The sequence below is a fragment of the Phocoena sinus genome, chromosome 6, assembly GCF_008692025.1.
Source record: "Phocoena sinus isolate mPhoSin1 chromosome 6, mPhoSin1.pri, whole genome shotgun sequence".
Lineage (NCBI taxonomy): Eukaryota > Metazoa > Chordata > Mammalia > Artiodactyla > Phocoenidae > Phocoena > Phocoena sinus.
Window position 1 is genome coordinate 8,200,986 of NC_045768.1, and position 13,239 is coordinate 8,214,224.

The 13,239-nt window shown below is 57.2% G+C and overlaps 1 protein-coding gene across 3 annotated transcripts in view; it reads right to left on the reverse strand.

Moving 5' to 3' along the window:
- Positions 1-1,411: 1,411 nt before the first annotated feature.
- LRSAM1 (leucine rich repeat and sterile alpha motif containing 1) overlaps positions 1,412-13,239 on the reverse strand; it is a 46,247-nt gene continuing 34,419 nt past the window's right edge. For all 3 annotated transcript variants that reach the window (XM_032635768.1, XM_032635766.1, XM_032635767.1), the window contains exons 19-26: positions 12,614-12,688; positions 10,998-11,078; positions 9,372-9,467; positions 7,358-7,456; positions 6,119-6,250; positions 4,932-5,013; positions 3,278-3,411; positions 1,412-2,098 (exon numbers count right to left, since the gene is read on the reverse strand). In XM_032635768.1, coding sequence (XP_032491659.1) covers positions 1,973-2,098; positions 3,278-3,411; positions 4,932-5,013; positions 6,119-6,250; positions 7,358-7,456; positions 9,372-9,467; positions 10,998-11,078; positions 12,614-12,688 — 825 coding nt within the window. In that variant the 3' untranslated portion in view covers positions 1,412-1,972. The remainder of the gene's footprint in view (positions 2,099-3,277; positions 3,412-4,931; positions 5,014-6,118; positions 6,251-7,357; positions 7,457-9,371; positions 9,468-10,997; positions 11,079-12,613; positions 12,689-13,239) is intronic.

Here is a 13,239-nt window from a genome sequence, read left to right on the forward strand (position 1 = left end):
TTACAGAGGAGAAAACTGAGGCTTGGAGAGAAGGGACACAGCAGGTAGGCGACCAGCCTGCTGGCAGCTCAGACGGTTTCCTCAGCCAGATCCATGCAGGGTGCACCTCTGGCAGTCTTTCTTGGGCAATGGTGAGGGCAGGAGGGCAGCTACTTTACGGCCACGTGGCCCTGGGGTGCCCATGGCGGGTGGGCCCGAGGCTCACACTAGATCCAAACAGTGATGCCAGTGTTTAAGACTCCTGCTCACACAGCTAGTACTTACTGTGGGCCGTGCACGTTACTTGCAAGACTAGGAGCCTCACGGCAGCTCCAGGCGGCGGGCACCATTGTCACATTTCACCGATGTGTAAACTGAGGTCCAGGAAGGTGGGGAACCTGGGCTGAGGCTATGGGGCCCCCAGCACCTTGAGGGATGGTGGCCAGTGGCTGAAGGCTTGTTAAGGGCTGAGGTGAGGAAGCAGGGGCGCAGCTGCAGTCTCGCTGTTGACCTTGGCAAGGCACTGAACTCAGCCTCAGGCTCCCCGTCTATAAAAGGGGGGTGCCTACTGAGGGTTCAAGGAGACCCGCCAAACACTGTGCTCTGCGAGGTGGCCCTGCCCACCTCAGGCCTCAGTCTCCCCTCTTAGCTAAGCAGAGCCCAGCAGGGTGTGTGGGGAGGGAAACCATCAGAGGTCCCCTGGGTACCTGGAAAGCAGGACTCACACCACATGGGCCCTTCATCCGTCCTGTTTCAGCCCGCAGGACTGTCACAACAAGGCAGGGAGAGTGAGGGCCTGTCCCCTGCATCCCGCCGGCTCTTACGCTGTGCCTGCGATGAGCAGTCGGGGCTCCCTGGTGGCCGCCGGCCTACGTCAGGGCTCCATCGTGTCCCTTGCTGACCAGATGGGGAACTAGGATGTGGAAGGTTGGTCAGAGTCAGAGTTAGCTGGAGGCAGAGCCCAGGCGCCCCGAGCAGGCCTGCCTCTAGCCCAAAGGAAAAGCTGCCCCTGGCTCAAAACTATCTGCCAGAAGGTGCACGATAAAGGTGCAGCTCTACAGCGAGTACCAGGAGCATGGCTCCTCCTGCAATTGTGCACTGAACAACCTGCGTGGCTGCATGGGTTCAGGGGTCAAGATGCTTCTAGGCTCCAGAGCCAGCAGCACCACGTTCCTGTCGCAGGGCCCGGGACATCCAGCCCCCTGGTCTGGGGTAACGATAACAGAGCACAGAGCACAGCCCACACGGCACCACGAGCTCCGCAGACTTTCTGAGCCCTTCTCTTAGAGCCCTGGTCTCTCCACCTGCAACAAGGGAGGTTTGGATAACTTCACCTTTGGGAACACCGCACCTCCCCCCTTCCCTTCTGACGCAGCTGCGACCCCCTCCCCCTCCCCGGGCTCCATCAGGACCCAGTGATGACTCTGGAGGAGCAGGCTGGAGATGGGTTTATTGACGTTACTGCTTTGGGTCTGCAAAGCTCAGTACCTGCTCCGGAGCTGCGTGGGGTGAGGAGGTGCGGATCTGGAGAGAGGAGGGGCCGACGTCGCTGCGGCACCAGGCCCGCCCTGAACACATTCTGGCCAGTCAGTCCGAGGACACGGTGGCCTCCCCACCTCTCCCCTCGGCCAGGGCCCTCCTGCACTCCCACCACCCTGCCCCGTGGGACAGCACTGCCCGGGCTCCCCTGCTGAGGCTCCTGGGTGGGGGGCCGTGACTGCCAGAGGCAGCTGAGACACTCAGGCCTGTGCTCAGATGGAGGCACGCTGGCGCCCCACACCCCAGACCCTGTCCTCGTGCGGCGAGGGGTCCTCTGCTCCTCCACAGTATTCACGCTGGCTCTGTCCTTGGTCAGGAACACTCCTGTCTCCGCCTGGGCCAGGACAGAGGGGCCCGTACTAGTCCATGGAGAACAGAGCGGGAGCTGGAGCCCTGGGCCCGCAGGTGGCAGAGGCGGGGCTGGAGGTGTCAGGCCCGGGCCGGCGGCCGGCGCTCAGCGGCTGTGGTAGATGCGGAGGCGCTGGGCGATGTCCTGGCGGCACAGCGGGCAAGTACGCAGCGGCTGGCAGCACTGCTGGCAGCAGCAGACGTGGCCGCAGTTGAGGAAGATCATCTGGGCCTGAGGAGAGAGTGCGGGAGCGTCTGGGAACCAGCCCGGCCTGATTCCCCGGGAATGGGGCAAGTGAGGCCCCCGGCCCCCAGAGATCTGACAGCACGGTCGTCACGCTCCACCGCCCATCTTGGTCACTGTCTGCCCCTCTCTGTAACAGCCGTGCACGTTTGACAGCCCCACCCTATCTCACCAGCCTGGCTGTCGGATGTGCGTTGTTCCCAATTTGTGGTTTTTCTATGCACTTTGCCCGGCCCCTCGGTCTCAAAACCACCCCAGCATTATGGATTAAAAGCCATGGAAGTGTGTCTATTCTTTGCTTTAGCATTTCCTCTTTTTAGTAAGTTATCCTAAGTAAATAACCAAGGATGTGCTCCAAATTCTGTTCGAGGCTGTTCAGTAGAGCACTGTTTGTAATAACAAGAGCTAGGAAGCCACCTCCAGGGCCCAGAGCAGGGGTTTGGTTAAATTTATAACCACCAAGGCCCCCTGTATCACCGCATTCCCTGAGCCCAGCAAAAACCACAGGGTAGGGCTTCCCTGGTGGCGCAGTGGTTGAGAGTCCGCCTGCCGATGCAGGGGACGCGGGTTCATGCCCCGGTCTGGGAAGATCCCACATGCCGCGGAGCGGCTGGGCCCGTGAGCCATGGCCGCTAAGCCTGCGCGTCCGGAGCCTGTGCTCCACAATGGGAGAGGCCACAGCAGTGAGAGGCCCGCGTACCGCAAAACAAACAAACAAAAAAACCACAGGGTAATCAAACTGCTAACGTGGCAACCTTTCCTGAGCAGGATCACGCTCTGGGGGGAGGGGGAGTATTTTATGTGCTACATTGCTGAATTTTTATAATAGGCAACCTTTCCTGAGCAGGATCACGCTCTGGGGTGAGGGGGAGTATTTTACGTGCTACACTGCTGAATTTTTATAATAGGCGTCAATTTTGTTACAGTTTTTAAAACAGGTTTTAAAAAGCCTCTTCAGAGAAAATTGTGTTGTTGATATTTAATGACTTAATACATATACGAAGGGAAACTTCCTAAGTGGGAGAAAAAACTCTTGAAAAAAAGGCCCAGAAAATGATGTTAGCATTACTCATGTTTGGGTAATGGGATCATGGGCCATTTTAATTTCCTGTCTTTTGCCCGGGAGGCTCCGGACGGCAGGCACTGGGCCTGTTGCCCCAGACTTACCTCCCGTTCCAGGCACACAACACATTCTGAGGTCTGGGCCTCCAGCTCCGCGCAGGGGGCCGATGGTCTTACTGCCTCGGGAAGCTCCTCAGGGGCCGTAGGGAGGACCTCGCCCTGGGGTGGTTTCGGCAGCTCTGTGGGGACAGAGACGCTGAGGCAGGGTCACGCCCACCTGACCCCGATCCCTGGGGCCTCCCCTGGCCCCGCCTACCCCAAGTGGCAGGCAGCTGGAGCGGGATGGGATCCGACCAGGACCCTGCCTTCCTACACACCCTCTTATTTCTCTTTGCTGAGCCTCATTCCCCCACCTGTGAAACGGGACAGCTGGGGCGCCGGTTAATTGGGGCCTCTTACCCCTAACACACTCTGAATCCTTCACAGCCACCCTGCAGGTAGGGCTCATCACTGTCAGAGATGAGAAATGGAGGCTCAGAGGGGGAAGCCACTTGCCCGAGGCCACAGGGCCATCTAGTGGTAGAGCTGCCCCGCAGCAGCCCTGGCTAGGAACGGACCTCGCTTGCAGATTCTCCACCCAGGGGCCCAGGCGCAGGTGGCCCAGAGGGGCAGGGAGAGGAGTGAGCAGCTCTCAATGCTGCTCCCCCTGTCCCCTGGCAGAGGCCCCAGCATGTCCCCTGCCTGGGTCCCAACCGCCGCGAACGAGGACATCAGAATCGGTCTCTCTCATTATCACACCACGTGCACCAGCGACACCCCCAAGTCTCTCTCCATCCCTGATCCCCATCCCCTCAGTTCATATTTTTCATTTATTCTACGGGTTAAATTACAAGTAGTATTTTTTATAATTGTAAAAAAACTGAAGTTTTTTTAAAAAAAGCCTATCACAACCACTCTAGACCCTCTAGGGGTATCACGGTGTTCCCCCCAAACCATCACCGTAAGGGGGCACTTCTATATTTAATAATAACACATATTGAGTCCTGGGATCAGAAAGAGAACTGTTGGGAAAACTCCTGAGGCTCTCCTGCCCTCTGGAGCTCAGAAGCCTTCCAGCCCAGCCCCTCCCTGCAGGGTGGCCACAATCAGGAAGAAGCCCTAAGGGTTAGGGTTAGGGTTAACCTGCCTCTGCCTCAGTTTCCTCATCCCTCAGATGCGGGTAACAATGGTGCCCACCTCACGGGGCTGCAGCAAAGGTGACCTGACATGGTGGTCGTCAAATGCCTGATACCCATCCTGCTCGGCACACAGGAGACCTTCCCCTGGGTCAGCCACAGCACCTGCCCTCTCCCGGGCCTCCGGATGAGGACAGGGCACCTCCTTCACAACCATCACAAACACCCTTCTACGTCCAAACCACAGGCCTGTCCTGGGGCGCAGGCTGGGCACGGGGTGGGCGCTGGGTCTGGCTGATCTCTCCCTCTACTCCAGGGATCCTGAGTGTGTGGTTCCTGACGTCTAGTAGGGTGGGCTTAGGGAAGCCAGAAGGGTCCTGAAACTGCCGTAGGAAAAGTTCTTTTTGTCCATTTTTGGAGGCTGCTTTTCCCGTTTATAAATTGTTCCTTTAGGAGGGAAGCTTAAGGACTGGCCAGGGTTAGAAGTGGCCCTCAGGACTCATCCTGAACTGTAAACAGGTGACACCCCCCAACCGCAGCCCACACGTAAGGGCTCTGCCCAGGAGAGGGCTCAGCATCAGTACCTGGCCGGGCCCTGGTCGCGTCCAGCAGCTCCTGGGCTCTGTGCAGGATCTGGTGCCGCAGGCCGGCTTCCGAGACGCCCACCTGCTTGGACCAAGGAGGGCAGGTCATGGCCTGGGCAAGGGACCTACTATGCAGCACGGTCAGAGCCACTACCTCCTCCCTGGCTTCTAGCACCCTCAGCTAGAAAGGTGGAGGCCTACAAGGGCCCGACAATCCATACAGCAGAGGGAGACACTAAGGCCCAGAGGGAAGCCAACACCAGTAACAGCTACAGTTTAGCAAGTGCGAAGCCCGCACAGGGGCTGTGCTGACAGCTTCAGCCGCATGACTTCCCATCACCCCCGTGACGACCAGGAAGTCAGGACCCTCTGTCAGTTTGCATGGTCAGGTGGTTCACACTGAGACTGAGCTGCTGAGACGTGGCCGTGCCAGAATCACACGGTCCCTCAGCCTCCAGAGAGACTGCTCCTGAGCGTGGGTGACACAGTCGTGTCGCCCTTCTGAGCCCCGGTGCCTGCGTCTGCCGAGGGCCGGGCAGTACAGCAGAGTGGTCAACAGCATGGACCCCGGCACCAGGCCAGCCACCTGGGCTGGAGTCCTGGCTCTGCTGTGTGACCTCGGGCCAACTGCTACCTTGCCGTGTCTCAGCCTCCTCATCCGAAAGATGATGACAATGTCAGCACGTGCCTGCCCAGGTTGTTGGGAAGATTCAATGAATTCGTATGTAAAACACGCTTAGAACAGCGCCTGGCACTGTCAAGTATTTGCCGGCTTCGGTATTTGTCTCTTTTGAAGGGTAAATGAATTAGTGCGGCATGTACCAGGCTCGGGCAGCACTGCTGCTGTGATAACTGTAAATCCATGGGGTGGGGAGGGGGCCGGTCCAGGTGAGCTCCAAGGTCCTGGCTGTCCAGCCCTACGTGGTGAAGATCCAATCTGAACGGGGAGGGGGCACGGGGGGCAACAATCTGGGGTCAGCAGCACCCATAGCCCTGGCTTTGTAGCCACATGACTGGGGGCAGATGGGGCACATGTTCTGGCCTTCTGGGAGCAAGGTGGCCCTCTGACAGCTGATGACGTGGGCCTCACCAAGAACTGCGTGAAGGGCAAGTGGCCTCCTGGCTTGGGTCGGGCCAGGGCCCTGCCCGCTGCCCTCGCCTCCCCCCGAGGGGCAGCTGCTGCCCACCTTGGCCAGGTCCCCAGGGCCCATCCGGCTCAGCATGTCCAGTGAGATGCGGTGGTGGGCGAAGATGGGAAGGTAGTGCTCGGCCGACAGCTCCCCCAGGAGGGCCACCAGCTGGCGCTCCAGGCCTTCTTCCTGCAGGACAGACCCAAGGGAGAAGCCAAGCGCACCACGGATGGGGAAGAAAACCAAGAAGCCATTACTTACTCACAACAGCAAACAAAGAGTTCAAATACATACAACATAATATGTAAAACGTATTCTTGGAACTTTTCCTACAAAAATGGATATGTAAGGGCATAGAGATAGACGTACGAGGAAGTCAGTTCACTGCTATTCTGTAAACTTGACAACGTAAGCAGCTTAAGCACCCATCAAGAGGGGACTGTTTAAACAAGTGAGGGCTCACGCAGATCCTAAACGCTGTGCAGTCGTCTGGGAACAACGAGGAGATCTACGCACACGGGCCTGGACAACAGCCTGTCACTACTGTGGGGGGGGAAGGAAGTTGCCAGAATAGCCTTATAGAAGGGCTCCTGTTTGTTTTTGGTCGTGCCACGTGGCTTGTGGGATCTTAGCTCCCTGACCAGGGATCGAACCTGTGCCCCCTGCAGTGGAAGCGCAGAGTCTCAACCACTGGACCTCCAGGGAAGTCCCAAGAAAGACTCCATTTTATTAAAAAAAAAAAAAAAAGTGTGTGTGTGTGTGTGCATGTGTGTGAGAGGGGGAAAGGGAGGGGAGGGGAGGGGGGAGAGAGGGGAGGGGGAGAGAGGGGAGGGGGAGAGAGGGGAGGGGGAGAGAGGGGAGGGGGAGAGAGGGGAGGGGGAGAGAGGGGAGGGGGAGAGAGGGGAGGGGGAGAGAGGGGAGGGGGAGAGAGGGGAGGGGGAGAGAGGGGAGGGGGAGAGAGGGGAGGGGGAGAGAGGGGAGGGGGAGAGAGGGGAGGGGGAGAGAGGGGAGGGGGAGAGAGGGGAGGGGGAGAGAGGGGAGTGGGGAGACTGGGGACCACGTCTGTCCCATCCGCAGCCCCTGCGCTGGTGAGCGCACAGATGTGGGTCTCTGCTCTGCCCAGAAGTGACTGAAAAGTCACCAGAACCAATGCTCCTCCCTCTTGTTTCTGTCCCTGCCGGGGGGACCTGGTACACTTAGTCACCAGAAATATGAATGGAATAAACTGGACAGGTCAGGAAGCCGGGCACCGCTGAGGCCAGAGGCTCCTGCAGGGTGGGCGCCAGCAGTCCTCACCTGCAGCTTCAAGGACAAGGGTTTCTGGTTCAAGAGCCGCTGATACTGAATCAGCCAGTAATTCTCCTGCTTAGTTTCGCTTTTGGCTTCTAACTCCGTCTGCCAAGAAGGAAGCAGACACTGTTAGTTACAAGTCAGTGAATAGAAACAATGAGTGACACCTGTGAACTCTGCTCCTCTGAGCACGTGGATGACTTGGTATTTTACAAAGAACGTGCCTACCCACTGTTGCCTCACCCTTTAAACTGCTGAGCCCGGAAAGGCAGGAAGCATCACTACCCCCACTTCACTGCTGAGAACCATCTCAGACACAGCATACCTGGTGGGGGGACCGGAACCTGGGCTGCTGACACCTGGTGCCCGCCCCCCTTCCCCAGCCATCATGACTTGGAGGGGGACACCTTCTCATCTGCTTATGGGAAGAGCAAAGTACTAGGCAGCCGTCTCCTTCCCCCAAGAAGGCTTAGTGTGTCCTCTGGGTGCCAGGCAGGGAGAGAAATAAGATGCTAAGGACACCTTTGGCTTCTGGAGTGGGCTTCACCTGACAAAGCCGGAGAATTCTAAACATGCTATTCAAGCCGATTCCTCCATCACTCACACATTCCTGAGCGTTGTTCTGGGTGCTGAGGACACAGCAGTGAACACACGATACTAACAGCAGCAGCAGCAACGTCAGGGCACTTCGTGCCAGACCGCTCTGTGCACTGGGAGATGCCCTTGTACTTAATTCTCACGATTCTGTGAAGTCGTTTCTACTTCACAGGTGAAGACACTGAGTGATTAGTTCAGAGCGAATACCAGCCAGCCCAAGGTCAAAGAGCTGCCCGTGTCGTGGCCAGGATTCAGACCCAGGTCTGTATTGCTCAGAGCCTGTGCTCTCAACCACCAAGCCACCCACCCAGGACTGCAGCTGCCGCTGGGGGTCGATGTGATGTGGGCGGCAGGATTACACTGCAGGCATCTCCCTAGCTCCCCCTAGTGGTCCCTCCTGTACCTTGCCGAGCTGGCTCCCCTTTTCCGGCCTGGCCCTCTCTGGGCTGTGGGCACACTTCTCTTTGGGAGCCCATGACCCTGATGGTCATGTCCTGATGAGGTGCACAGTGAGTCCCCAAGGCCCCTTGAGGGCGGGAGCACACGGCCACGGCATGGCTGCCCCTTACACAGCACTCAGGGAGCGGGTCACACATTAATGCAATTTGAAGGTGATGGCAGTGAGGCACCGTGCGGAACAGGCAGCTTCTGACTGGCACAAACACACCATCTGGGCTCGTGCAGGGCTCGGGAAGAAACTGGTCTCGCTCCTTTCCATCCCCGGCACAGGGCCTGGCCCACGGTGGAGCTCAGAGGACGTCTGGGGCGGTAACAAGGCCACAGGAAAGACTGGGTCCTGACCACTCAGGTGCACTTGGGCTCTGGAGGAAGTGACCCTGACCTGCCCCCCTAAATGGGGCCCTGCCACCCTGATGATGTGCCAGAGAGTCAAACCCATCTGGGCCCAGGGGGCAGTTGGGCAACTCCTGTCGAAGGCTTGCTAAATGGTCTGCCCTGGACACACCAAGCACTCTCCTGGGCATCTGTCCTGAGCAAATAAATACCCGTGGCTGCTCTCAAATACTTAGCTGCTGAGACAGCCTTGCTTATTAAAAGTAAAAAACGGGAAGTATGCTCGACAATAGGCCAAACAAGGGCCCATCTCAATGCAGCCACGGAAGGAACGTAGAGGACACGAAAGACAGGAAAGAGCAGGTGCGAACGAGCTGGTTGGAAACGGGGGCGCAGTTCCGTGTTACAGGCACGTACACGCACCACGATAAACATGCATCCCGATGTTTGGAAAACATACCTCAAAATATTAGCAACAGACAACTCTCAGAAGTGAGATTCTTTTCCTTTGTACTTTCCATTTTTTCTTTGATGAACTATTACTAGACTAATGAAAGTGTTCCTAAGAACGGCAAGAGCATTTAGGGGAAGCAAACCCATGAGCGACTCTGGACGCGGAAGCCAGACGCACCAGGATCTCCCGGAGCTCCTCCTCTCGCTGTGTCTTCTCTTTGAGCAGCTGCTGGAGCAGGGAGCTCAGGACCCAGCGCTGCTCCGAGATCATCTCCTGCAACACAAGACCATGCCCAGCGCTGGGAAACTTGTAGTACCCCGGCCCAAGAAGTCCCTGCAGCGCGGCGGCAGGATCCCCCTCACTCAGTTCTCAGCTGGCAGCCGGGGGCCACAGTGGGTCCGACTCCATTCAAGGCTCTGTCCCTGATCTCAGGCTGAGAGTTGGGGAACAGAGCAGAGGGGCCTCTCTGCCCAAGCATCCCCTCCCCACCTTCTCACCAGCCTGTACGTCCCTTCCCCAGGGGGTAAGGCCAGGCACGGGATCTAGTGACCGAAGACAGTGCAGTGGTAAGAAACATCAAACAAAGGGAATGACGAGCAGCAGGTACCTGACTCCAGTCTCACTGACTGCGGAGCACGTGGGCAGAAGCAAACAGCGGGAGGGAGGGTGGGCGAGGGACCCACGCCAACCAGGAAGGCTCTACGCAGACGGAGTGATGTGCAAACCCGAGAAAGCCCCATTTGTGTCTGCGTTCCACTCTTCTCCTCCTCTTGGAAACCCCATGGAGACCCCGAAAACAGGAGCCCCACAGCTCTAATGGGCAGGATGCATGGGCACCCACCAAGCACGGTGGTGGTTGCATCTTCTTTCAGAGCTCCACCAACCCCGCAAGGCTGAGGCCTTTCCATTTGCTAGTCCACTCCTCTGATGGCCCCGAGACACAGGCTGGGCCTGGAAGACTATTTCCCTTTTATGCAGGGGAGACATGGAGGCCCAGGGAGGGGAAGTAACCTGCCTAAAGTCATACGGTGACAGACCCGTGGGACTCCAGACCTCAGCGTTCTTCTCCTGCATTGAGAAGCCCATGAGACAAATGAAGACTGCTCCACTGAGGACAGACACAAGGACGGTGACAGACAGAAGGCCCTGCTCAAAAGCCTGGTACAGGGCACATGTCCTCACACATCATTGATCCAACCCTTCTGCGTACAGCTGGGGAGACTAAGGTACAGAGAAGGGAAAGGGCTGCCCCTCCCCGCCTCCCCAGCCAGGTCACACAGCAAGACTGTGCGAGGACAACCCGGGTCCCAGATTTGCAGCCCAGAACGCTGTCTGCTAGTCTCTGCAGCCTCCACATCTGTGTGAGCAGGACACCCAGGCTGGAGTTCACAGAGCCACAGCTGGGCCCTCTCCTCAGACATCCTTGGAACACCAAGACAGCTCCTTCCCCAGAGGACGTCACCCGTGAGAACCAGCGCCCCAGAAGCATGACTTAGAGAGACACGGAGCTCAGTAGCAACCCAGCTCCAAAACAAAGAAAACACGGAGATGGAGATGCAGCCTGGGTGAGCCTTGGCAATGAAACCCTCCTTCCTCTGACCCTCCTGCCTAGCAAGGGGCTGATCCCAGCCCTAACCTTTGCCTGCGCTGGGCTCGGCCCCCAGACTGGGCTCCCATGAGCCTTCTGGGGCCAGGGCATCCTCCAGCATCACTGCCTTGTCTGCTGGAGAGCAGTTGAGAGGCAGTGGGGGCATTAGTTGGGGGTGGGGTGGGGGACAGGGCAGGCTAGGGAGCCCTACATACCTGTAGTGCCTCTGTGTCCAGGGATTTCCTCTTTAACTCCAGCTGTGTCAGCTGCAATAACTCAGTTTCTATTAACTTAATCTAAACAGAAGACGAGACAGGGGTTTTTTAATTCACATTAACCACGGTTTAATTCTGTGCCGCTGCTCTTGGATGGCCAAGTGGATCTAAGAATCCTTTCTGGGGGCGCTCTGCAATGAAGGGGACCTGTGTACCTTGGGAACCTCATCAGCGGGGGTTTGAAAAGAATTCGTTATTTCATGGCCCTGAATGCTCTGCAGCGTGGACCCTCTTGTCCCGGACAGTACTGCTGATCAAAAGCCGGGCACAGGGCCAGCCCAGAATGGGTGCTGATCAAGGTATGTGGAATGAAGGGGCTTTCCTTCAAGGTGAGGACCAGAGTGAAGAACAGACACGGAATTCTCAATGAGCCTCTTCCCAGTCCAATTCTCTTGCTTCCTCTAAACAGCGGTCACAGAGGAGTGCAGAGGGCAATGGAAGGGACTGAATAATAACAATAATAGTAGTAGCTGATATTTACTGAGATTCCACACGCTAGGACTGTGCTCTGCAATTTATTTGCATCATTTCATCAATACCTGTTAGGAGGTATTATTGCCTCCATTTTACAGACAAGGAAACAGAGGCTCAGAGAGGTTAAGTAACTTGCCCAAGGACACACAGCGGGTGAGTGTGCCCTTTCCTTGGGATATCCCTGCTTGTTTGAAGGGGAAGAGCTGGCCTGGTGGGTCAAAACTACCCATGATGAGAATGTCTGGGAGTCACCACATACCTTCAGGGTGTGACTGGGGGCTTTTAGCCCTCGGGGTCAGACCCCATGGCCAGTGACTTCTCTACCCTGTGCCTATGACTTTTGTCCCTATGTTCCTATGACCCCACCAACCCCTGGTCAGAGGAATGAGATTCATGTCTGGCAATGTGGGACTGAAATTAAAGGGGGAAATAAAAAGAAGTTGGTTTTGGCAAAAAAGAAAAAGAAAAAAACAACCATGCAAAATGTGAAATTCAAAGTGTGCTGAATACGAGGTGACATGCGTCCCGTAGCCTGAAAGCTCGCTCTGTCTGCTGCCACCCAGGCCACGCGCTCAGGGAGCCCAGCGAGCCACACACAGCCCTGCTGGAAGCGGGTGGCCAAGAGGCCCAGCGTGGCGTTTGCCCAAGGCTGCCCGCAGGTCAGCAGCAGAGCCTGGACAAGAGCACAGCCCCTCCCCTCCAGGCCCAGGTCACTTCTCAGCTGACACCAGGCCCTGCCTGCTCGCTCAGGTGGGGGTCAGCCTGTCCCAGCTCCTCAATCTGAGCCAGCGGGGACACTGGGGTCTGAGCCGGCTGAGGAGTCCTGCCTGTGGCTGCCAAGCAGTCAGGGCCTCCTGTCCCTCAGCCCTGGGCATCACGAGAAGCAGCAGGCACAGGCCTCACCTGCTAGCATGCACAGTGCTGCCCCGGCACCTCCTGACACCCTGAGTCGGTGCCATGAGGCTCAGTGAGGGGAGGGAGGTGCCGGGGAGACCTCTTGCCGGGCTGGCCTGGAGCCCCTTCTTCATGCCTCTGAAAGCCCACAGGGCGGGTCTGGGGGGAAGGCCGCAGCCTGCGCTCACCTGCTTCCGGATCTGCCGATGCATCAGGTCCTTCTTCACCTGGAGAGCCTCGAAGGCCGCCTTCTGCATGGCGCTCTGCAACAGAGAGCACGGCCACTCAGGGGGCCCGCAGGGAAAACAAAATCTGCGTCAGACACCTTAACGTATGCCTTTTCTGTTTCTTAGAGAGATGACAACTTTTCGGGTTACTTGTTTAATTTTTTAAAATAATACTTATTAAGCGCTTACTACGTGCTGGACACCGTGCTCAGGGCTCTTCCCGCGCTGCACATGGAAGAGGCGATGACGAGAATACCTTCACTGCCCCATTTCACAGATGAGGAAAGTGAGGTTCGGAGAAGTGAACCGGCTGGCACTAGCATGCAAGTCTGTCCAGCTCGCAGCCGCACCTTAACCACGAGGCCTGACATGCCCTCTAAGAAACAGAGCACTTTCTTCAGACAATCTCACAAATACTAAGTCAAAGCGTTTTGGAAGAAGAGAGAGATAGGAGTTGGGGAGAAAGGAGAGAGGAAATGATGAGTCAGGGAGTGGCAGGACAACATCACAGAGGAAGAAAGGAGGGAGGTGATGCGAGGGTCGGGAAATGAGACTCCAATAGGGCCTGTGGGGAAAGCTGGGACTGA